This window comes from Symphodus melops, assembly GCF_947650265.1.
Source record: "Symphodus melops genome assembly, chromosome: 12".
In the NCBI taxonomy this organism is placed as follows: Eukaryota; Metazoa; Chordata; class Actinopteri; order Labriformes; family Labridae; genus Symphodus; species Symphodus melops.
This window is the reverse complement of record NC_136702.1, coordinates 4,919,171-4,946,206: the sequence shown is the minus strand read 5'-3', so window position 1 is coordinate 4,946,206 and position 27,036 is coordinate 4,919,171. Positions and strand designations below refer to the sequence as shown.

At 40.5% G+C, this 27,036-nt stretch overlaps 1 protein-coding gene across 2 annotated transcripts in view; it reads right to left on the bottom strand.

The window, feature by feature from the left end:
• The window catches only part of fgf14 (fibroblast growth factor 14), a 102,010-nt gene that overhangs the window by 12,285 nt on the left and 62,689 nt on the right, over nucleotides 1–27,036 (bottom strand). For both annotated transcript variants that reach the window (XM_079357229.1, XM_079357230.1), the window contains exons 2-3: nucleotides 18,851–18,961; nucleotides 16,674–16,777 (exon numbers count right to left, since the gene is read on the bottom strand). In XM_079357229.1, coding sequence (XP_079213355.1) covers nucleotides 16,674–16,777; nucleotides 18,851–18,961 — 215 coding nt within the window. The remainder of the gene's footprint in view (nucleotides 1–16,673; nucleotides 16,778–18,850; nucleotides 18,962–27,036) is intronic.

Below are 27,036 nucleotides of genomic sequence, written 5' to 3'. Positions count from 1 at the left end.
ATTTGGTTTGTTAACTATTGGAAATTGGTACGTTTTGTCCTGTATCAGTCAGCCTTTATTTGTATTAGTCCTTTATAATCTGAATAATCTAAACCAGTTCTGTTCTGTTTGCTGGTTACATATCGACACAAGTCTCCTCTCTGTCTTTTCCTCCTCTGACTGTTTTCTTCTGACCCCATTTATTTGTTAATCACTGATAAAGACAGATAACTACATAAACGGTCACATCTGCAGCCATAAAACAGTCAGCTAGTAGACAGCTAATTTACTGGCTGAATTATGACTTTATTTTAACATTCATTCATTCCTGTCAGATCATTTGCGTCACCTTGAAAAACTGCCTCTTAACCAGAGCGGACACAAAATGTAACTTTCACTAAAAATCGAGAGAGGAAGAACACTGACACCTTTGAGCTGTTTGACCAGCAAAAGCACTTAAGTGTTCAATAAAGTTTCCCTGAAGGCAAAGACCCTTTAACACAGGCCCAGAACAGCTCCCCTGGCAGACGTACACAACACACACACGAGCACACAAACACACAAAACAGCCCATGCTAAGAAATGTTCCAAAGAAGAGCAGCTCTCAGTAGGGCGACTAACCTGTAGCAGGCAAAGTCCAGACTGGATTTAGGTCACAATCTGGGGGTTTAAAATGTGCAAGGCATGTCTGTCTGTGTGTTCTGCAATCTGTCTGCAACACTCAGAAACTCTGATAACATTTGGAAGTTAATTAAGAGGAAAATTACCCACTGATGCTTTTAAAAAATCAGTTAAATGGCAACATAAGGCTGCAGCCAGAATGATTGCATGCTAACTTATGCAAACTGCGCTCACGCACAAAATACGTCAGTTAAGGTATCAGAATTAAAAAAAAACAAAAAAAAAAACAATTCCTGATCGTTGTCTCAGTTTGGATCAAAACACATGAAGAAAAAAACACCACAGAAATATGACAACTTCAAACGCCGATTCAAGACATAGCTCATTTGCATTTAAAGCTACAGACAGAAACAGTGTGTTCTGAGCAGGGCTGAAACAGAAGGGTTTAAAGACATGATCAAATACAGGATGAGAGTCGCTTTTTGAGCAGTCAAAGTGCAAAGACATGGTTTGGGTAGCTCTGAGATTTACTGTAAATAAACCTTGAAGAGGAGCATAGACGTGACCTTTAAAATCTGCAAGAGAGAAAATCCTTTTCTCATGCTACATAAAAAAACCCAACATATTGTAGAAGAGCTTGCTGTCCAGCAAACACACAAACAAAGCGCATCCCACCCACGCCTACATCAGCACAGTTTCAAGTACTCCACTGTGTCTGTGCGTACGAGTGTGTATGAGTGTGTGTGTCCACTCTGCTGCCGTTGAACTGCAAATTGGTGCCAGATTGGTGTCAAGGCTGCCAGATTTTTTTTTTTTTTTGCTAGATTGGCTCGTCATCTCACGTCAAGCGAGCCAGCAGCCTGCCCGGTGCAACAAGCTGACATCATATATCAGACATTTCACACTCAAGTGCTAATTTCTTGAAGAGCACACACACACACACATTCCTGCAAGAAGAAATACAGTACATAGAGAGAAAATGTTGGTGGTGTCTCCAGGTGTGGAGCTGGGTTTTTTTTTTTTCCTCTGCTCAGGTTGTTTACATCCTCAGGAACAAAGTCCTTGCATTTTCTTTGAAAACACAACTGCATGCCCTTGTCTTGTAAATGCTCTTGTCAGAGATTCTTCCTCTTGCTACTTTGGTCTAATACTTTTTCCTTATCTCAGATCACAGACAGCCGACACATCGAGAGACTTTCATATAACATTTCAGACTAATAAAGTCAGTGACTTTTTAATCAGAGTTTTTATTATTAGATTATTGTCCCCTCACTCTGGTGTTTTAGGGCTGGCATTACTGCATTGTTTTTTTTTGTTGTTTTCGCTTCTGGTGCCTTTTTAATTGGCTGTCTGAATTGTTTTCACAAACACAATTCAGACTCCCCTCTGTTTTATTGGCCCATCTATTACAGCTGAAGAGTTCAATTAACTAAAGAAAATACTTGTAAAAACTTAATTAGGATATAGAGAAGTTCCAGAGGGTATGACTTGTGATATTGAACTTGTTTCCTCTTGTAAATGTCCCGTAAAAAGAGACAAAAATTCCAATGTCATATACATTAAAAAACATGTTAATCGTTTTCCAAAAGCTCTTATAATACATAAGTAAGCCACATATGGGTGACATAATCCTTGACTCCCATGAACATGGGCACAGTGGTTTATTTTGTGTATCATAGTCAATATCCCTGTTCTGTCAAAACCTGGTCGTACTCAATGTTATCAATCCGCAGCAGAAAGTAGTCCCCGACATAAAAACCCTTAAACTTCTGTTTGAATGATATTTTCTGATAACTGTAGTGTCTAGCTGTTATAGGTTGTAACTCTGCTTTGCTTTTAATCGAGCAATATATTCTTCTCCCGTAAGAATGGATGGTCTTAAGGCTGAATGCGCTGAAAGTCTGACTCTCTGTATTTGACCTCCCATGCTCCCTGGAGCTGTTCTCACGAAAGCACTCCTACACTTCTGAAAAAAGAAATGCCCCTAAAAATGTTCTAACTTGTCACATAACATCGTGAAATCTTCCATGTCAGATCGCACAAAGGGGACGAGGGTCTCAGGAGGAAGGACAAGACATGAAAAGGACACTGCAGCCGCAATCTTCATATGGGATCCAAGATGGCATGAGCAAAGTTCAATGCCACGATGGCGTTTTCGTTCCCTTAATATCAATTCCATGTGTCTTTTATCAACGCAAGTGTGGCATACAGCGATCACAATGAGCTCACTGGTTGGTACTATCTGCTGCACTCTCACATCATCTCATCCCAGCTTCATGGGGAAGGTTTAGGGAGATGGCAAGAAAAGGTTTAGATAAAGTTTGGCAAGAAAGAAAATCTTTTTTCATACGTACACACATGCAGAACTCTTTATGCATGGTGTTAGTTTTTCCTGCTTTGTTATCATCAAGATTTGAGGCTTTACAGCCAGAGGAAGATTGTAAAAACAATTTATGTATTTGAAGGCACTGGTGTGTATACTATTGACAAGGATGAAATAATACACACACGCGAGCATGTATAATATGACAGTTTTTCACCGTAGAGTAATAAATGACCCCTGCTTTCAAAGATAAGCCCAAGAGATCACATGATGGTCCAGGGATGTCCTGCGCTTCTGTACTATGAAACCATATTTCATAGTTGACTCTGGGGTTTTAGCATACCTATTGTGCTTTCCTACATGCAGGAACTGAAGTGTACATGCTGGCCGAAGAATAAAGTATTCTATTTTCATAAAAGCAGAGGCAGAACAAACGCAACTGCAAGGCCTCTTTTTTTCGAGGAATACTTGCATTTTTTCGTCCTCTTGTCTTTTTTGCCAATTTTGTTGCTTCAAACCGACTACTTTCACAGAGTGAGAGGAACGGCAAAGCAGAGCTTGTATTTATGCAGATAAAATTATAGTGCACTGCAATTTGGCATGAAATTGTGCCTAAGCACAGACTCTCATCACAAATGCAGAGGGAACCATGACAATTTCATGGTTTTAACAGTGCGGTGCTGTTTGAGGGAGGATGTGCCTGAAGGGTGCAGGACGAATACTTCTGACACAGTGATAAAAACATGGTGGGGACTGTGATGGCAGACTACACTACAGTGGGGACTGTAGTGTAGTCATTCCCCCCAAAACATCTTCCTTGTTAGCCTTTATCCTCCTTGTTGGATGTCTGAGGTTATTTTTGTCTATTTGATTGCATTGATTGTAGTGTAGTTGCGGCAACTGAGATTTGATGAGAATATGTAACAATTCAGTTTGTGTGCTTTTGCGTCCACCAAGGGTCCCTGAGTGCAACTGTGCCCTCGTAAAACTTACCCCCCATGGTATTAGAGCGACCTTTGGAGCCTCTATTTGGAGGTGGAAAAGTTGTTGCTTTCAACTCATTTATATACACAGACGTGCAGCCACCTTTAAATTAACATTTAATCAAAACTTTCGCCTCTATACTGGACTCTTAAAAAAATGCGCTGCATCTAAATTACTTATTTATTTTCATATCAAATCGACATAAATGGCAATCAATAGCTGTAAGGATTTAAATGGAAATCACGAGCATAAAACAATGCATTGAAAAGAGTCAATACAAGTGAGTTGTAGTTGAAGAGCTTAAAATTAGAAAAAACCCACTCTTGTGGCCCTTTAATGCTAAACTCCAAAGAGCATTCAAAGGATAACCTCAGTAATACTGTATATTTCCCCTTGTAAACAGGATCGACACAAGCTTAAGCTCCAAGTGTATACATAAAAAGGAGCTCAAGAGATTAAACCGTCTGTGTTTGTGGGTGTGAGAGGAGATTCAAAGGTCATACTGGATGGTAATATCATAGATGGGGCACATAGAGGTTATCACTTATTGGCAGGGGCTGGAGCTCAGAGTGGAACATGACATAAGTAGATGTAAGCAGTAGTGTAGGGGTGCCTGAAGAATATATTCTTAATTTTTCTCCAGTTTTCTTTTTTAAAGTGGCCCATCCAGCAGAAGATAAACTGCCTCTGTTACAAACAGCGACATGTACGACTACTCTTGCATATTTAGCTAGGAATGCTAGCCAACAAGAGACAGAATGGAAAGGGTAATCTCTTGAGAAGTGGGTTTACCCTATGGAGACTGAAATATAACAGTATATTCTGTATACCTGCAGATACCCTGCTCTATACCACAGCTGTTGGTATTACCAGGATATATCATGTACTTACTGCCACAAGCTTGATGAAAGAAGCACGCAAAGCAGATTCTTGCATAGCCGTCAAGTCAACTAAAGGACCTGGAGCACTAGATCCTAAAAAAAAAAACTAGGTTACAGATGGGATTTCTTCAAAGTACCTGGCTTAAAATATAATAGGATTGAAGGATTTGGTTCGAGAGAATTCTGCTTTCCCTTCGGTATTTGTTGAAATTTGACTGTAGAGGGGCCATTTCACAGTGTCGGTCTGGGCTGAAACCTTGTTGACAAGCAGCCAGAGCACTCTGCCTGAGTGTCTGTGCATGAGGGGAAGACAGCAGAGGATTCCCCAGCAGTCTGTCTGTCAATGAGGATAAAATGTGGCATGGCTACACTTGGAAGGCTGACTGATTCAAGCAGTCAGCCAGAAGGGAGCCACGTAACCAAGCGGCCTGTCCGTCAGCTGCCTCATGTGGTCTGGGGAATACTGCTCTGAATGCCGTCAATACTTCGATTTGACAGTCTAAAGCGCTTATGTACGTAACTCAATAGACCAAATAGAAACAGAAGAACACTTTAGGGGGACACTTTAGTGTCTGAACAATTCTGCATTAAAATCTTAGAACAGTTTTATAAGTCTTCATTCTGAATTTATATTCAGTTCCTTTTCTTATGTCACGGTGAAATTCCTAAAAGTTAAATTATAGTTCTTATACATAGCACTGCTGCACTTGTTCACTGAGGTAATTATAATACAATTGGCAATGCTTTGGATCGAATTTGCTCGGAAAGAGTTTTGACTCTTACACTAGCCATAAACTGTCAGATTCAACCCAAGATGTCCCACACTCCTCAACAAGAACTCAGTATACCAACATGCTTTAATTCTCCATGCTGAATCAACCAGAAAAATGTGTGAGAAAGTGCAGATATTCAACAGTTACAATTACAAGTGGAAGCTTTCCTTTCCGATGTGCATGTGAGTGTGTACTGGAAGGAACAGCCTTCAGAATATGCGTGGGTGTATCACACAGTAACTCCTCCTGACCTGCTAGCCTCTGCAGTTAAACTGTGGTGGAAGTACCGTTAAGCACAAGATTGTGCAGTACAAACATTTACATAGGGGTCAGAGCTATTCTTAACGAAGGAGTAAGATGCTTTTGTTTCATACAGAATACATGCAAACTTACACATAGGGCTTTTATACAGATACATAAATGATGAATTCCCTCTTCATGCAGATGATGCACTGACCCTTTTTGCACATGTACACACAACTGAACTGGCAGATTTTAAGAGCTCCTCAAGTAGCTGTATTGTGTTACCTAACTCACAGTGTGAAGACGCAGAAGGAAACAGCAGAAAAGGGATTATCTCAGATTTAAGAGAATGAATTTCCATGATTTACAACCTTTCTGTAAGAGCTCTCACCGTATTGATTTTCACGACTCCAGGGGTGAAGCTTGATAAAATGTTACTTTCATTTCATGGGTGGAAATAGAAGAAGAAGAAGAAGGATCCTTGTAGAGAAAAAGGGAAGAGTGTAGCAGTTACACCTGCAGGCAGGCAGGCAGAGCACTGAAGGCTTTTTTGTCGCAGTATAACAACCTTCATCCTTCACACAAACACACCCACACTTTGATTCAGCTTTAGAGAAGAACTTGAACAGAACAGCAACCAGCAATCCCATGGGCATGACACAAAAGTCCTTCTGAGGTTTGATCCATGATCAGCTGTAACCTCGCAGATTGATTTATGAATTAATTCTTGATCCTAAATCCTTTCAGGGAAAAGCCAAAGCGGAGGACAATTCATACATATGAATTTATTTATTTTAAAGTGTTTAAAGTGTTCTTTTAATTCACTCGCAATGACAATTTAATATGTGCTTATTTACCCCATCAAAATATACATAGGCTGTGGGACTTCTACTGGAGGTAAAGTCGACCTAAAGCTACATTTAAAAATGTGGTCGAGTAAGTCCCATCATGTGACGAATGAACTCTCACAAGATCATGAGGCCATCCAGACTGGCTGGGTATTTAAACACCTCAACTGTAATAACAGAACAAGGATTACAAGAGGGATAGTGTAGAGGTCCGAAGCGCCTTTTTGTCATTGATACTGAGGTTCCCGAAAACCACTTGTTGCTTTACGAACCCTCATGTCTCAGCCCTCATGTTGCTCATTTGCACATAACTCTCCAGGCAACAGGCACACGTGTGCCATTTGTATTTGCATGATGCTTGACATTTATACAATGGCAAAGCAAATAGGCCAGAACTAGGGTCATTAATACAGTGAACAGACTAGATGTGTTTGCTTTGATAGCTACTTCAATATGTATTCATGGAGCAATGACAACCATGCCATCTGTATCTCAACATATTAACTTTTCCTCTCTAGTCATACAGAGGAACACAGACGGCGATTTGGTTTTCCTTCTCCTAGCGCCTACTCTTCTTCTGTTTCTCTTATATTGATGCTTCTACATGGTGCAACACATATTTAAACTCACCAGCAAAACCTGCAGAAGATAAAATGTGACTTTGTTCATCACTAATGGCCTGAATATGAGCAGTCTGAAAGGGTCACTCTCTGAACAGCTTCAAAGTCAATCCAGACTAAAGCACTGGAGAATAAGACAGCAACAGGGTGCTTATAATGAAAAAATCCTGCTACTATTGCCAATCCAAGGTAAGAGGAGTCAGGCAGGATCACAGGTTAAAAACAACAAAATAAAGAATCAGTGAGTGACTAACTGCTATTAAAAGAAAATGGAAAGAGAGTCCTCACGCGCGAATGATTCATGTCGACACACTGAAACCATTAATAACAACACTTAACATGAAAGGTTATTTTCCTTTCACAAGATATGAAACACAAGCTAACGGTTGCTTGGGGAAAAAAATATTGGAATTATGACCAAACAAATCATGACTGTTCCCAAAAATATTGCTGTTGCAGTGACAGTAAGACCAAAAAAAAAAAAAAAAAAAAAAAATATATATATATATATATATATATATATATATATATATTAAAAAAAACTAAAGTTATTTCACACTACTATGTTCAAAACTGTTAAAAGTGTGAATTTAGGGTAACTTACCAATCATCATCATCATCAGATTACCCCATATTTCAAGTTTTAACAACATGTTAATAACGTGAAAGTGCCCTTTTGCACTTTCTTTCTAGTGTTGGCGTTAGGTTGGAAGGGGCTAAACGCTAATATAGTTGTTTGGTATTGCGAGACAATCTAAAGTAAATGTGTAAATTCCTAGCTACTGTAATGTTAGCTATAATAATCTTCATGAAGTGAGTCAATTGTAGTTTTTAGCCCAACCTCCCTCCAGATTTTGAATATTGCCACCAACAGGGACGCTATAAAAGAGACATTATATTACTGTATGAGTACAGATGAAAGAAAACTAACAGACTATCTGATATTGCTGGTGTAATCAAAAATGTTATTAGATTTGGAACATCCAGTATCCGTCTTACAATTCAAGGACAACAGTATAGCCAGGCCAAGGTTCCATTATGAATATGAATTATGGATACAAGTTACCTCCAGTTCATCTCTTTTAAGGACATCACACACAGGAGGAACATGTGCTATAATAAGAAATGAAGTAAAATACCTGTGCTTGTATAAAACTGTTTTGTTGGATGAAGTGTTTTGAAGTAGCTGCAAAGGGGAATTCTTTTAGCAGAAGGTGCAACAGATAAATGTGGGCACTGAGCAGAGGTTTTCTGCATGGAACACTGATTATATTGACCACAGCAGGGCTTTCCCTGCAAAACACGCCCGGGAGTTCCCTCCTCTCTCTCTCTCTCCAAATTCGCCTACTCCCACCTAGTTGACGGAGTATTTGTATTTTTTCCAGTCTCCTGCATTCCAATTATCTCTCAGCAGCAGATATTTTGCAGCTATCAATGCAGCACCTATACCATACTGACTAGCCGCTGTGTGTTTTTGGCGACTCCATTTTAATAGAGATGTAGGGATTATCCCAGATGGATGAGGGAGATTCAGGGTAAGCTCTGGCTGACAGATCAATACTTGGCTGATGGCCACCATGGTAAAAAGTCGGCCCACTCGGAGAAGAAAATACAGCTGGCACATGCATGCTTCTACGAAGATAAAGACAAACGACTTTGAAGATGCAGAAAATGGATTTCTGGTACCTCACAGGGACTTGCAGAGGCTCTCAGAGCAACCAGCATGCATGTAACTAAGAAACTGGCGGTTTCCAAAAACCACATTGTGTAGACGCACTAAAGCAAAAGCCCTAAAACTAAAGAAACATATCTGCGGTAGTGGAGAAAGCCAAGAGAAGTAAAACAGAATAGACATAAAAGTCTATCTCAGCTCTTTTAATAACCGCCTGGGCCTTTTTTAAAGAACGTTTCCAAAATTCAGGGTTTTTTAGATTCCAGCTCAACTTGTGCATTTTAAAATGCAGGTCACACCGACCCATTCACACACTGATAGTCTGATTGGTAAACTGTCCATCACACACACATCAGGCTGAAGCAGCAGTGGGAGAGATTTACTTTTAAGTGTCTTGCCCTAAGACACATCAGCATATTACTGCAGGAGCTGGGGGTCGAACCACAGACTTTCTGGTTAAGAGATGACCCACTTTACCATCCAGCAACAGCCGCCCAGTTAGCCCGTTTCCAACTGCAAAGGTTTTTTTTCTCCAAAAGAAAACTCTTTTCCTCCTTCAAAGACATGGACATAATTCATCATGCTGGTTCCATTAGGTCGACGTTATAGATGGCAGCTCAGCTAGCCTATGCCTGATGAGGAGCCTTGGAGATGCAGATTCTTTACCGGTCACTGTTTTATACCGTGATTGTGATGACTGGCAAATTCTCTTTGATTACGAAGAGGCATTTGCAGATAATTCAGGTCCTATTAAAAACCTTATAAAAAAGGAATCATGAAAAATAAATCCAAGAATGTAACATTGTACAAACAAAAAGTTGTATACATTTCGGCATTTAGTGAAAAGCTCTGATTTGACTGATAAAAAAAACAAAGACAAAGTATTTGTTCCAGGATAAGTCCCCACTTGACAAACAAATGATTTTTAAATCAGCTCGTCTACCAGCACTAAGACGATGAATCAGCACATATATGGCATTTAAGAATCCGCCAAGACATCACTTTGAAAAGTTAATTATAAAGTCTATATAAAGTATGATTGATCTTTAGTCTGCCGGTAGCCAAGAAGCTAACAAATGAGGCACTGATAGTGAAGAATGAAAGAAGCAGCTGATGCCAATCAGCTAATGCAAGCCCAACTTCAGTGCACTGTCTGAACCATCTTTCTTCTCCAAAACTATACAGCACATAATAGTACTTGAGAAAAGTTTCATGTGCAAGATAGACAGGCTGAAAGGGTAAGATGATGAAACTAGTATTAAAGCAAAAACATCAGATCTAAATTTAAAAGCCTCTCTACTATTGTGGGGCGGCTGTGGCTCAGTTGGTAGAGTCGTCGTCTCTCAAACGGAAGGTCGAGGATTTGATCCTCAGTCCGATGTGTGAATGGGTAGGTGCGACATGCAGTGTTAAAGCGCTTTGAGTAGTCAGAAGACTAGAAAAGTGCTATATAAGCTCAAGTCTATTTACCATTTACTGCTAAATGTAAAGTACACAAACATGGGACGTAAACAGAGAAGTTCTGACCTTAGAGTGTAAAGAGACTTTTCATGATGCATTACGATTGTGCTGACATTCTTCAAACCACATTCAGTGACTTTACTGCTATACTGCAAATGATAAATATGTGTCATGTAAATCAGTGGTTCAGAAAACAGCCACACTTGCCAACTCTTAATTGCCTTAAATAAACAGGGGAATAACAGAGTGATTGAGGAAGAGGGGGAGACGAGATATTAATAGACCTTTAGTTGATGACCTGGAAAGAGATAAAGGACAAATCAGCCATTTAGTATATTTATGATTTATTGTTCAGAGACCCATAATCCCCAGAGGTAAGGATAAACAAACTGTGAAGGACTCCCTGTTTTATGATGGGAAACTCCAAGTCTAGTCTTTAAGCCAAATCTGGAAGTGCATAAAAACTGCAGTTCTTCAGGTGGCCACTTGAGGCTGGCTCCAAAAGGGAGTCAATCCCCATTTGTCCTTTGACTATACCATAAAAAAAACCCATAAATGTCCGACTATGGGGTTAAGGTAATGCATAACTGGGGGCCTGGTTGAAGTGACAAACGGGTACTGTTAGCTAACCGACCTTTCTTAATCAGTCACTAAAGTTTCAGGCTAATTGCGGATTTTTGGGTGGAGGAAGATCATGTCCCAAAACAACAAACAACAAAAACGCTAAAAATGTGTCTTTGTCAATTAAAACATTTCTATGACAAGATAAGAGAATATAGCTTAGCTTAGACCTTAGAAAAGAATTTCAGGAGTGGTATTAAAAAACTGAACGACTGCACCGTCTATTCTTAGCTCCTCTTGGCCCCAAACCAACAGTTCACCGGATCAGCTTTGACACCTACCTCAGACCCTGTTGTTTATTAATGCATGAAGCTGCGCTCCTTCCAGCACTTGGGACCACCACCCCTCCCTGACTCTGACACTGCATTAAAGGCAGGAGAGAGCAACACTTTCGAAATAATGAGGCTACCCCAACCTCAACTCTGAGCCTGACACTCCTCTGGAGGCAAAATAATCTGAGTCATTACTATAGGTAGCACAGATCTGTAGCCTTGTGAAAATATTAAGGTGATGGTTATCGGCTGTGAGGAATATTGTGTTGCTAGCTATCTTCAAGTGGTTGCCATGCTTTCCTATCATTTAATCCTGTTAAATGTGTTGTTGCAAGTGTTTTTTTCAGTTGTAATTCACATCTAAAACCTGTATTTGCATTAACTGAACCTGGGATGTCTTGATGCTCCACCTTTATTTTTTTGTTGTTATCGAACGATCATCAAACTGCGACAAATGGTCAAGGCCAGATGTTGAAAGAGCAACCAGTGCATCAAAGACAATGACCTCCTGGACATGAAACACCTGCTCTATCAGCTGTGTTAACCAGCCAGCAACCCCAATCTTTTCTTTTAAGTGTGACATCTTAACACTTAGGCCTAGGTCACCGTGTAAAAGTCTTCTTGTGAAATATACCATCAAATTCCTTACTTGGTAACCAGGAACCAGGAACGTGAAGGGGCTTGTGAGGAAGAATAACTGTTTAAGGTAGTTGGTGTTATCAGATGGCATACAGCCATTTACTTAGTCAGGTTTCTGCCCTTTTGGACCACCTACTGGAGCTTTTCCTCAAATGGAAAGCAGTTGTGGGCAGCACAAGTGTGGAGTGTCAATCAGCTGTGTACTTACTTTTCCATGGCAGGGATTAAATAAATGTTTATACAATATACCTGCTAAATTTAGGATGTAAAAATGAGGGAGATTTAGGGGAAATAGGCTTATCCCCAGCAACCCCGTCCCTATACTGTATAATCCGAAACCTCAGTCTAAAAACAAGAGACTTTTAATGGCACATTGTCTCGCACTGGGGTGAAATTTGGAAGCATATTATTTGGACCCATTTTGGACATTAATTGCGGCACACAAGACTGGATGGTTTGAGTATGCTTACTGCTGCCTCCATTTCAGTTGCCAGGTCTTATTGGTCCTATCCCACATAGAAGATGAATAACACACGTTCGATAATGAGGAGAACCACTCAGATGTGTGGTGGGATAAACACTGTAGGGAGACTCCAACTCAAATCATGTTTGCAGGTCCGATACAGAAATAAAACAAAAGCCAGGATAGTCACACATCTAGAGTGTTTTTTTTTTTTTTTTTTTTTTTTTTAAATACAAAATAGAGGCAAGGTTCAAATTGATAGAAGTACATTTCCACCCAAACACATTTCAGTTTGATCTCCTAGAATAGGGTCCCTCTGCTAATTGGGATCAGTGCATTAAAAATGAAAGCACCTTTACTTTCTCGTCTTACTCAGACATCTCAAACATACAGGGCTGCAATACCCTGATCGTCACATGCACCATTGTTGAAAAGCAAGAGAGGTGTCAATCAAAAACCATTGAAACCATGGAGATGTCAGTCAAAACCTGATCTGCCATGCCTATGCAATCTTGAGAGAAATGGTCTCAGCATCAAAGTGAGCTGTTTTAACCCTTTTAAAGTTATGAATGTTAATTTTCACTGAGCTTGGTCGGGTGCTTAAATGTTACCACAATGTTGGATCCCAGGTGCATTTTTAATAGTTCAAATCAAACATCCAGATGTTTTAAATGTCCTCACATTTGTGATCTGACAATGAAAGGTCTTTTGAATATCATGTGGAACTGAATTCTCTCTGCATGGAATGCCAAGTCTTTGCACGACTTCTGAAAATAAAAGTAAAGGAGCAAAGGGCATCCATGGGAGGTGTTCCCTAATAGGCAAAATACCATAGAGCAGCATTCTAAAGGGGCCTTTGGAGTTTAAGGGCAAAAAAGGTGTTGGCGGAAAAATATCAAATTCCAGCACCGAGGAGACTTTAGCCGTCTCGAAAGACTCTTGTTTTCACACAAATGACCTCTGAATAAGCTGCTCTTTTCTATTCCTCCCTGTGCACAGCCTCCATGCACTTTCATTTTCATACTGATGAATGCTGAGGGAGCCCTCACATCCAGCCCCTTGGACTTTATACATCCTGAATCGAACACTACAGGACACTTGGACTTCTGACGGTCCCGCCGCAAACAAGTGAAGCAAAAGCCACCACGCTGCTCCAGATTGCTCTCAAGGATTTGATTTAAAAAAAAAAAAAAAGGGACCACTCAAGTGATGTGGCAAGTCAATTTGACAATCATGAAAGGTAGCAGACGCCTGATAAAGAAAAGACTGCAGTGAGAGACTCCAGTGATGTGAGGGAAAGGGGGGAACTAGCTCTAAAGAAAATCAGCCAACCATGAAATGCCCAACCACTAAAAATCACTTGAGAGATGGTTGGAGGATGTATGCAGCAGGGAAGAAAAGAAAAAAACGCAACAAAACCAGCACTATAGGGAGTTGCATTTTCTGGCAGCATTATTTCATCATGTGTAAAATTACACAATCCAACACTTCCTTGTTTGCGTTTAGGGATTTAATAACCAAGTCCCCACAGAATAATTACACTTTTTTTTTTAAGCTTTCTCTCATTTGAATTGTCTGTTTTCACATAAAGAGTTGCGATTATCTGGAGAGGTATTCAAGTTCAGTTTCCGTTACCGCCCTAAACAAGCTCAGAGAATTCCTTTTCCCCCTTTATACATTTCAGATGATGTGCCTGATCCAGAGAGCAGCCTGCAGGAGAAATTAGCCGGGAGTTTATTGGCTCAGATACAAAAGGAGCAGATTAAAAAGGGGTGAGATGATTGAACTCTCCTTTATTCCATGGTGTGTCCTTTGTGCCTGGCTGCACACTCACTTTGATGCTATCTCTGTCATTCGAGCTGCTCGCTGCGCCTTTGGGTTCCTCTCACAAAAGAATATGATGCACTACCAGAGGACTTGAATGGGCTTTCCATCTATTCTCCTGAAAGAGTGGGACTTTCCTTTTCACTCACTTCATTTGTTAAAAAAAATGCATTTCATTTTCTTTCAAAGTACGTCATCCCAGTAAAAACCTTGGTGATTAATTTAATAAAGGGAAAGAAGAACTGACCAAGTGAATCCCAGTTAAGAAAAAGTCTCCTTTTTATGGGAAATGAGGCCATATGAGAAAAATGTGGGTTTTTTTTACTCTGATAAAAACAAGTTGTTTTCTGCACACTTCTTCTAAAAGACATATTCTGAGCCACAGCAACATGTCAGTATTAATCCTAGCTTCAAGTACTTTCTGAAATGTAAGTGCACCATAATCAAACACAGTACTCCTAATGGTTAGAAAAGGTTGATACCAGCAAGCGAAGGAACAGAGTGCTAATGGGCAGAATGCTTGTAGCTTTCGTACAGAGAAGGAGAGAATAGGCAGAAAAGAAAAGAAGGGGGAGGATGAGGAACTTCTCACAAGGCTGCCATTACCAAAGTAATTCTCACACTAAGGAGCAAAAAAGAAGAGAACCGTGAGTGGGTGGCTGGATAGTTGAGGTCTGATCAGAACCTCCATTAGCACAGAAACAAGCTGCAAATTGAGCAAGGAGAGCTGTGTGAAGAGGAAAGCAGGGCAAATGGTGCAAAAGGAAAATATTGCACCGACCAGGCTCAACAAGGCCCAATTTCCAGCATTTATGACCAAGCACATGTCCATCATCGGCGAGGGGACACAACGAAAATACTTCTGAGACAGGTTTTAAGAGAAACTCACTGGCTGTTAAAAGGTATGCTGCCAAAAAGGGAGATATGAAGGTTTGAATGTGAGTTGATGGTCAAGGGTTTCCAAGGTCACCCTGGACGATGAGCCATCCCCATAGTTCTAAACTAAGCTACCGGTCTGATCAGAGGCCAGATTTATGTTGGGAAATTTTTGAGCTATGTCACAGGTGGTTTGTAGCTTTCCTTGCATTTCAGTGTGTTACTGGCCACATCTTCTGATTTTATTTATGTATATTCTTTTTCTGTTTCTGTCCATGAATTTTCACATTTTCTTTATTTTCTCATCTGTCACCTTTTTTTTAAATTATTATTATTGTTCGTTCTTTGTCTATTTTGATGTCATGTTGTGAATGGGATATCTGTTGGAACATCTCAATTAGTTTTTTCTTACATATTAAATGATCACACTGGAATGATCAGTTCAATTATAAAAATATTTCTTATCATTCATTTAGACGCTGTTTGTGTCTGCAAGGGAAAACCATTGTATGCAATCAACAATTTTCACAAATTCGGTTGTTTTTTTGTGATAAGCAGCATTTTATGCCCATAGAATATATTAATTCATAATCCCTGCAGTGCACTCCCTTGACAAAATCCATAGGCTCCTGGGTCAATCCTCCCAAAGTGGATTTTCATCCCATGGCTTAAATCAAGCGGTGGTTATGTATTAGAGAACTCCAGCTGAATATGGGCACAATGTACAGTAAGAGAAGAAGACCCCCTAAACCTCGGAGGTAATGAATGAAGAAAAAGATGGCAATTTGTGCTCCAAGTTCTGAGGATTAGCAACCTGAGGACAGCAGAGGAGGAGAGACAGTGAGTCTGATGGATACCCATGTCAGGGAAGAGGAGCACTTCCCCCAGTGTTCCTCCCGCTGATTGATCTAAATGAAAGAGGAAGGTTGGAGTGGAGGAGAGAAACTAAAGGCTGTATCTGTGCCGGATGAGTGCCATTTTATGATGAGAGGAGCTCAATACAGGAGTTGATTTAAAAAAAAAGAAGAAGCTGGACATTCCTCAGAAGCTTGGTCTGCATCTCATTTACTTTACTTTTGTTTACATTACTAAACATGTGTCTCACAGCAACACAGTAATTCCCAGGAATAAACATTTATACTTGGTAGGAAAACAGCATGAAAGCAGAGCCGGGCATAGACGGCAGAATATGTGTTCCTGCTGAATTATTTCATTGGGTGTAAATGGTTTGTATGTGTGGAGAGGAAACACATGGGGGATTTAACCCTGAGAATTTGAACATGCATGCAAGAATTTCTGCTTATTATCCTGGTGAAAATGTGGTAAATATCAGAGGTCTGTTCAGAATCCCTTATTGGTAATGGTGTCATGTGTGTAATTAAAAATTGATGTTTGTCTTCATCTATATCTGAATCTCTCTATTCATAAGTACCATTGTTTTAAAATTAGAATAAACTATGTATTATGCATGTGTGCTCTTTTGCTTTTTGTTAGCACTTAACATTTTGACGAACATTTTCAAGACATTTCAGATATTTAGGCAGCATGAAGAGAAGAAATTGGAGGCGCTTACTGATGTGTACACCAGGCCCTCCCCGTTCATGGCGATGTATAACCCTGTCTTCACGGACTGAATGGCGACAACTCTGAGGCCCACAGGAATAAGGTTGAACAAAGCTGGAAAACACATTAAGGAAGGCAAACACACACATACACAAAAAATATTACCAAACCAAATAACCATAGATAGAACCAACAATTAGTTGGGCATTAAATATATTGCAAAAAAGCTAAATCAATAATCTCCTACAGTACATAATTCATCATCTAAATGTAAGCTGTCAATTTGTAACGCTTCACTTAGCGACGTTAATGCAATAGCTAGCTGTTGGTAATCTCTGAAAATGAACCACAGTATGGATGGTGAACATGACCATAGCCTCGCATAGCCATGGCCACACAGCGCTACCTGAGAAGCAGCTGTAATTGAGGCTGTCAGTGGCCCATAGCAGATTTAATAGTCCCTTTTGTTGTTGTAGCTGACTCCTTAGGCCTAGCAGGTAATGGCTATTGTTTGTACTGGTGAGAAACAACAGGTCTGCCTGTAACATTAAGTGTGTGTATATTGGAGACTTAAAGGCACAAAATGGCCTCAGATGACCCTGTAAGTAATTGGTATTGGCAGGTTTGGAGCCACGGGGAAGGTTGAGAGAACCAATATGTCATTCTGGCTTTTCTTGATGGCTTTTGGCCAATTAAAAAAAGAAGAAGAAGAAATTCAGCAAATTGTTTGGCACTCTGTCCCAACACTTAATTTTGTCTTACAGATTTAATGATATGATACATCATTGTGCACCTATACTCAATGTATTTCCTTGTGTTCCAATAAGCCCCTTCGGCCTATTGGACCAAATGTTGCCACATCTTGTCATGACGACAGGAGTAAGTGACACGATGCAGAGTGTCAGGATAGAGTTAGCACCAAGCACTGGAATCAAATTAACCACCTAGCCTGGAGCGCTAGAGGAGCAGTGCCAGAACAAGCTAATAATACCCTTTTCTTCCTGTTAAGCCTAGTGTTTCTTGGTCCACTTTCCCTGCCAGAGAGGAAGATAAAGCTGTAAGAGGAATTTTGTGCTCCAAAGGCTGAAAATGAAGGTAAGGTATTGGCCTGAAGGTGAAAGGAACCAGACAGACAGACAGACAGACTGCTAAATTATTTACCTTGGGGTAAAGTCTAGACCAGGACATGAGCAAGGCACTTTCCTAAAACAATATGAGTCCACAGGAAAACTATACCAGCTCCAATGACTGTGTAGAAGAGAATGTAGCCATTGTATCGTCAAATATTGTTTTGCAAACCTCTCCTCTAAAGGCTTAAGAGTGCCTTTTTTTGGCATCACCGGATGCCATCCTGGATTTTTGGAACCAGAAATGATGATAATTGGATGAGACGTTTAATAAAAATGGTTGTGTCTCTGTCCTGGTTTACAAGACACTGTAGTAGCAATCAGAATATCACCGGAAACCACACCTTTACTTATGCCCTGCTTTCACACCTTTTCTACGCTGAGATGGGACCATCATTTACAAAATGAAAGTCATGCTGTATCGCAGAAGACTTGAAGCTGGGGATTGAGACCATAAACGTATTAGGAAAACAATGATTGACAGAGAAGTAGGGCTATTATCCCCTGGATCGATATAATCAGTATTATTTTAAGCACTGGCATCTCCCCCAGATGGTCGTCAGACTCAAAGCAGGCTTTAGACCAAGGGTATATCCCAGACATCGGGTGGCCCACCTGGGGCACTGACTTCTGCAGGGATGGCATGAAGTGAGTGTGATCACACAGGGTATGGCATTGACATAGTCTATCTGTTTACAAGCAGCATACTGCAACTAGTGGAAACCAGTTGATTTGAATTAAGGTCCTGCCTCTGAGAAGGCAAAAAGCCAGTCAAAGATTAGGATTGGGGTGGGACCTGGGGTGGCCAGTCAGATTCCAAGGTGGGCCCAAGCCACCGTAGCAAGCCTGTAGAAATACCCCCCTTGCATTGGACACTCTGGCCTAGGCATCCCTTTTAAAACCTGAATCAATATCTTCAACTTACATACAGTCTGTGACCTGTTCTAGTTTCTTCTGTACTAAAAGTGCATTTTAATTCCAAAAGCAGTTCGTCAAATGTTTCCAGACACCTGTCAAATATTTGATCTAAAGTGGCAACAGACACTGTCAAGTTACTCACAGGAATTACTGCTGTCATCCTTGGTCCCATCAAGAGAGCCATCGGGGTTCATTTGCAAGTAGTATCCCTGCCTGCAATATAACCTGGTCACTATACCCTTGAGCTGGGGATCTGCAGGAGGGAAAGAGAAAGAAGAGAGAAACATTAGCAGTCGGCAACACGCTGATAAGATGAGACAAAATCATTTTTAAAGGCGGAATGTTGTTTTTCTGAACGATGACACCACGAAACACCACACAGAACTATTTTACTACTTGGTGACTCCTGTTGTGTTTTCACAAGCAAATCCCAAAACCAACTTCACGGACACATAAGCCCTGCCCCGCTCAGAGATAGGCCATCCAATTATAGGCTGCAGAATTAATCTGTGGTTGCCTGACTCCAATAATGAACCCAACAGCACCCTCTCTGGGTATTCAGTGTGCAGGATGTAAAAGCATCTAAGCCCTGTCCCCTTTTAGCTGACCCCAAAGGGGAATTAGCCACATAAATCTACGGTAAATAAGTCACTGCTGCGGCTGGATTTGAGAGACACTGCAGCTTACAGTATCTTGTATTGTGTTGTTTTTGTTAGTTTGGAAGAACATATAAAGAAAGTGGGGAAAAAAAGTAAGAAATAGAAAGCTGTACAAGGACACATTTTAAGAATTCTAGACATTTCTGCATATTGGGATGTCACCAGAAAGATATCACTCGTGCTCCAGCCAAGTGAAAATATTTCAGCAGCTATATACTGTATGTGTGTACCTGTGTGTGCCTGGATGACCACTGGGGTCCCACACCATCAACATTCTTATTGTAGAGACAGCCATCACACCCGATTTCATCCTAAGAAAGCCCTGGGGAGGTGAACGATCAACTTTACGTGGGCTTATAACCGTGATCCTCGCAAGCTTCAGTGTGTGTGTGTGTGTGTGTGTGTGTGTGTGTGTGTGTGGGTGTGGGTGTCTGTGTGGTTGTCAGAGGGAGACAAAGAGAGGAGAGTGAGAGAGCCAGCATGTCCACAGAGGAGGACTCGAGAGGTCTTGCCGAGGGCACCAGAAGCTTTTTTTTTTATTTCCTCCCGCTGGTGCACAGCTCAACGCAGTCTCCTCTGAATTGACTGTTCTGTGGGGGGATGGCATTCGGTGGCTCTGAGATATTTTACCTGCAGCCTGAAAAAGAGGAGAAAATGCCTCTTTGCTGGTGTAGCGGAGCAATATGTCCAAGCTACAATGGTATTCTGCAGAGCCGCTTTGTTGCCTCACGCTAGCAATGAAAAGGTGCCTAGGGCAGAATCTCTCTGACAGAGTACCTCTACTATGAACTTAGTATGCTATCACGATGGTGACAATTATAGCGCTCAACATATCAAGCCAAAAAAATCTAAGTGAAGACAGATCTGCTTCAGACTTCAGAATTGTTATTCTTATTATTGAAGGTGTGGTGGCAAAACCTAACCGGCAGCCTATCTGGCGCCCCCTGTATTGTTAATTTCATAATATGGTAATCCTTACTCCTTGCTCTCTGAAGTCAAGCAGCAGACTTAAAGTGACAATGTGCAAATACTGAAGGTCCATTTAAAGGTGTACTTAATATGCAAGTGACTTGCATGTCACTTTTTTATACCACTGGCTGATTATCCTTTGCTAGATGGGATTAAAGAAAACATTTGGGACATACATCGAGACTAAACCTTCTTCTTTGCGACACCACTAGTTCAAACAAATTGATCCGTCTTCTTAATGTTTTTGTGCTTCATCAGACACAGGACATGCCAGAGCTGGGGGGAAAACAAGACTTTCAATTTATTACGACCTTTTTTTGTGCTACCTTCAACTTCAACTGATTATTACTCTGTCAGCCACTATAATGGAAAATATGGTACCTTAACAGTGGCTAAATTCATATTAAATAAATAATCCAAAACACACGATGAGCTGTGAATCAGACACCATAGAAATAAACCTCACGACTGATAAAACATTTCTGCAATCTAGGGACATAAAGTTTGGTGGGTTTCATCCAGCACAGGAATGCAGGAGCAAGAAAAAAACACCCCTGCACACAAACACCAGCGTTACACACCATTTCACATGAATATTTAATGACTACATGATTCCCCGGGGGAAATACTGTTGTGCGGACACCTGAGGTTTGCTAACCTGCGATCGATTAATGACTTTGATCAGCAGCATTTAAACAATATGCGGCTGTGAGAGATTGATTCTGAAGACAGATCCGTGGGGGGCAATCTGTAATAATTAAAACTGGTTGTTGGCTGTGTGACTACTCCCTCTTTGTGTTTGTGTGTTTGGAGGTGAACTTGGCTCCACCATCATGCTATAAATCATGTGATGTTGGCTGATCCCTGGGGCGAGACAGCCAGTATATCACACACACACACACACACACTCACGTCTCCTGCTTGTTTGAAGAGTTTGTAATTCAGAAAAGCAAATGACGCAGGATGAAATCTATGGCATTGGAGACAATTTGTCAAATTGGACTTAAAGTGGAGAACATGCTCAAATAATCTGAATTATAGCAACAAAATGTTTCAGTAATTCATGGTTGACTAAGAAAGTTTGATTGAAAACAACTTGAATTTCAGTCCTGGAATCTAGTGTGTTATTTATAAGCGACAATTTCCCATCACACATTCATGTATGCTAGCGCATACATCAGAGTGACATAATGGGTTTGGCAACTTATTAAAGCAACTCATGCTGAAGGTTAAACTTACTCATGTGCAATGAATAAAATGTTCTCTATGTACGGTAATTATTTATTACTTTTCTCATGTTGTAGTCCCTGTACAAAAGTTACAGTATAAAGGCATTTCTTTGAAAAGCTTTATATCCTTTGCATCCGCAGGTTGTGTAAAATACACGTTGGCCAGTTGGTTTAACAAACATTGTATTTGGTGGGTTTAAAGAGTCAGGCTAGGCATTATGGGGGGGGACATTTTGTGTTTGTCGAGGGGGGGTATTTGGAAAGTGGTACGCTCTGCAGTCCTCCTACGAGCAGCTTGTCAACAACAGGCAGCCACGCCCTAAATCCCCACCTCTGTTGTCCTTCATTTTACTCAAAATTGGACCTTAATTAAAAAAAATAACATGCTATCTAAGATTTGACACTAGAGAATGAGATTTTGCGCTCATTACTGAAGTCATAAATGAACCATGAAAAAGTGGAGATGCCCCCTGCTGGCCACTAGAACGAAAGGCCACTATGATTATTTGTTATAAGACACTTGGAGCTTTTCTTTTCTTCATTTCTTTTTCGAACCAGCAGAGTCTAAAGGACATATTTCTGATTTTCTTCAAGATGTGTTTCTGTTAACGATACAGTTTGTAGATTCCTCCACCAGGTGGCTCTCATTTAAAACTACAGTAACAAAAGATGATGTCGAGGCTGGCAGGGAATCATGGGAGTTCTCTCCTCCACATTGTTACCACTTACTTCTACCCGGATTTTAAAGTATTTCACAGATGTGTCTGCATCCTGACTGGTTCACGTGGGTGATTTAATTTTTTATAAATCATCGGATGAAGGTCTCTGCACTGAAACATTTTTTTTTGATACATTACCAAATCTCTTCATTGACACTCATATTTCTTTAGTTGTGATATGTTTTGTATTTGACACATCCTAATAAGATGAAAGATAACAATAGCAAGAAAGTGATCTTCTAAAAAAAAAAAAACATGACTCAGCTAATATGAGAACGGGAGGATAGTGATCTTGGGTGCAAAGACAAGAAGTGAGGTTGGACTGACGGAGCATTTTCAGTTCTCAGAAGCTTGATTCTTAAAAATTCAAGACGGCTTTGAGATATATAGTCTTAGTTGAGTCCCTCAAGTCGAGAGGGTCCTTGATTCATTTTGTCCTTATTCTTTTGTAGCTCACCGTCTTTCTGTCTTTCTTTGTGTGTCTGAATGTTCTCTCTCATAATAAGCGATGCTGTTTATCGCCCCTGGAACACTCAGCCTGTACTGCAGTTTAGACTCACCCCAGCCTCACTGGTATTACTTTTTACAACAGACGCAAAATATGTTACTAAATTTCTTATTTTTTTCCCCTAGGGAAACAGAGTTGGGTTTTGGCAGCAACAGGGGGGTTTCCTTAAAAAAGGGCCAAAAAAAAGAAAACAAGCATCAGATGCGTAAGATCTGAAATCATGTTGTTGTGCAGCAGAAGTCCTCTCTGCATATAAATCAAACTGTCACACAAAGGTTGTTATTGCTGTTTTTCTTCCTTGTTTCTTTTCTATAGTGGGCTCCCTGCAGCTCCACCGCTCCTTTCCTGTCTTAGTTTCTGTCGTGTCATTCCTGTGTCCGTGTGTGTACGTGCAAAGAAACTGCTCAGTGCAAAGCAAACAGCACTGAATAAGAACACACTAACAATTGTGCACGCATACACACACACGCAAACACACATATACACACACAGGGGTACAGCTGCAGTAGTAGGCTGCTGTCAACCCTGCCCTGCCTGACCCACTTTGGATCGTTCTAGAATAAAAGAAGGGCTTTTCCAGCCGGCAAAGGAAAAAAAAAAACCCTTCTCTGCAGCTTCTGTTGTCATGGAAAAGTAGATCCTCACTGCCCCGCCTCCCCCTCCTTTGCAGTTTCTCTTATATCAACAACATCTCTGACATCTCAACAATAACTCATCCAATATGGACAGCTGTGAAAGGACTGATGACGCACCACTGCTTCCTGTCAACATGTTTTTGAATAAACAGCCGCAGCGCAGGAAAGCATTATCTCAAATGGCTTTCTAGATCATGTAAGCTAATCTAGCCACCTGATCTTTGTAATACGATCTAATGATCTATGGATCTAATCTGGTGAGATAATAAGAGCCAGAGCAGCCAGATTATGGGACAGCCCCAGCTGGCTTTGCCTCCAGCTCACTTTACTGGGCCGGCGCGTAATAGGATTTACAACTTAAATCTAATCCCTAAATAAAATCAGTGTGATCACCGGCTCTGCGTCTGCTTTTGAAATGCATGAATCGTTTGACGAGGACAGGAAACCACATCTGTGCATCATGTATGTTTGTTTTGTTTTCATGAAAAATCGGTCTCAAAGATAGCTTGTGAGGCAATGAAAGCCCCAAATACAGTAATCCCTCTAACCACGTTCAGAGAGTCTTAGCTACAAACATTATGTACCAAGAATTGGAAACCAGTTTTAACCAAATTCTAATCACTGTCATTTTAGTTTCAATCAAGTTTACTTTCAACTTCACATAGAGATGCAAAATATGACTTAATATTAAGATATACATTTGAAGAGATGAAACTCAACCTACCAATGAGGAAGCACCTGGCAATACTACTGGATAGAAAATAATAGGATAATGAGTATAATGTTCTGCTGTCCAATCAAAGAAAAAAGTCAAACACATTTCAAAGTGCAGGCACCCCGAGCTGAACCGTACTCATCGGTGTCTGCCATTAGTCATGACTGAGTGGGTTTCCAGTCAACACAGAATCACCTTCAGAATCCTCTTATTAGTCCATACAGCACTCCTAAGTGTGTATCTGACCTTCTCACAGACTACAACCCTACCAGGAGATCTCAGGTCATTATGTGAAGGTCTGTTGGTCATTCCAACGATGAAATCAAAGTTATCTATTCTCTCAAACACACAAATAAGTAGTCTTTGTGTATGTGAGTATGTGAAAGAGTTTTTTTTTTTTTTTGAACTGTTTAGTTTGATTGTTGATTGTTTGGGGGGGGGGGCTTAATCTTCAATGTAAAGCCCGTTAAGCTTACCTGTGAAATCTGATTTATAAATAAACCTCTGTTCTATTCTATTTCAAACTGGGCGAGGTTAGGCTTGAATATACATAAATCTATATGTGTGAGTTTGACAAAAACATTATGAATACGATCAGGTATTCTGCAAATCGAACATAAGAAAAGTTATCATTCTTCCTTTTAACTGGAAGAAACAGAAACAGACTCATCAACACGCCAAGCCATCTACCTCGTGTACTTTCCTGAAATGTGTTTTCAATGACGCTTGATTAAATTAGATATTTCTGAAGTCATCAATTCTGCGATGTAATCATAGGAAACATCATGTATCTAACTTTTAACTGACAGAAACACCCGACTAAAAGGCAAACAAACATTAGCTGTGAGCAGCTTGGTTTCTTGGTTTAAATTGGGCATGGTTATGATCGCATATGTGTGTTAAGAACAGCGCAGTGGCACTGCACGCGTCCCCATGCATTGAGGCTCAGTCCCCAGGTTCGCGTCCGGCCTGTGGCGATCCTTCCCGCATGTCTCTCTATCCACTGTCCTCCACCATAATAAAGGCTATAAAACGCCCAAAAATAAAAATCGAAAAAAAAAAAAAAAAAACCTAAAAAGAATACTTTCATGAAGTAATCCAAAGAAGTCACACAGCAACTTTTTCTTACACCCAGCAAGTATTGAGGAAATAATCATAATTAGGGGGAGCTACAGGTGATAGATGGTGAACGTGGTCGTCTATTTTGGGTTTGGACATGAAGTGAGGGTTAAGCCGGTTAGTACAGAGCGCCAACAGTAGAAGTTTAAATCTGCAATAAAACAATAGCTTTGATTAAAGGGTCATAACTTAGCATTGACTTCAGAACTTTAAGAACTCTCAGAGACATTGTAATTGAAAGCTAACTAATGACTTTGTTATGAAGAGCAAACCCTTACAGTGATCAATAAAAATCATTCCCTTTCAGATGAGTGTGCTTCTGCTTCATCCTCTCATTTTGACTCGCTCGAAATCAGTAGTCTCTCCAGACTCCTCAGGCCTGCTCTACGCTGGTAATAATATCCAATAAGTGCAGATGGTCACTTAAAATGTGATTGGCCGTGCTCTAAAACAATCTCGAGAAACAGTCAACAGCAAAAATGAGCTGTTACTTTTCTAGGTTGTCTAACAGCTGTGAATGGTTCAGTTAATAGATTTATTTGGATGCACGAAGGAGACTCTCACATTTCATGTAAACATTTTTTTTTTTTTACAATTTCAACCCAGAGGCTTTTGAGAAGAAGATAGAATGAAGATGTGGATGACTGACTTTTTTTTTTTTTTTTTTTTTTAAATACAATTTTTCTTCACCACAATCTGCCTCCAAAACACAATCCATGTCAGCGCTAATCAATACAGCCCATAAAAATAGCTAATCTAGTGTCTTGCTCACAAGATCAATACTCAAAGCCAAAGGGAATACTGATGTAGAGTACATTTCAGACACCTCCTCTCCATCGTCCTGACAGATCTCTGTGGGAATCTGAATGCGGCTTCAATTTATAATCACAGCTGCCATGGTTAGAAAGCTGCTCTGTTCTCTGCAGGCTCAGCTGTCAGGGGGGAAACCCGATGTCTCCGTCTCACCTGGGAAATAAAAGGCGGCTGTATGTGTTTGCCTGTTGTTATCTCAGCAATATGATCAGTGGTGCATTTATTCACTCAACTAATACATGTAAAGAGAAAAAAAGAAGTCCTTCTGGGGGGGGGGGGGGGGCTGATATTAAATTAAGCACACCAAACAAGCCATTAGTCTTCCTACGCTGTGTGCTCTTGTGATAATGTTGAGAAAGAAGGAAAGTGTGTAAGAGTGGTGTGCGGGGATAATGCTTCTCCTAACTCTCAAGTGAGGCTGAAATTAATGAAGTATATTCCCATCAGGCTTCTCATCACAAATAAAACAAGAGAACACAGATTGTTTCTGAATAACGCCTCAAAGAAGGAGGACAAAGTCAGCAGCTTTCCCCTTAACTTCCCTTTCATTTTTTTATGGGAGTGTCTCTCCTCTTGAAGGCAGCGGGGTCGTGCTTTGTGAAGCCTCTCGAAACAGTTCACAGAGCCCCGATGTTGGCACTATCATCTTTATTCTGAGGGTTCCAGGTTGCTCTGTAAAATGGCCGTTGGGGGTGTGATACTGGGAGGTCACTAGAGGGTTGCCAGATGTCATTTTACCAGATGTTTACAGGCTCGAAATGTCAACACAATGTGTAGAAATGGGAAGAATTGATTCTTCTATTTCGGAGAAAACTGGACACGACTGATGTTCAAATGGAAAAAAAAGATAAAAACGCCACAAGTCAATATCGAGGTGACAGAGAAGGACAGACTGTTAGACACACACACACATACACAGACACACACACACACACACATCACATTTATCCTAAAACGTGCAC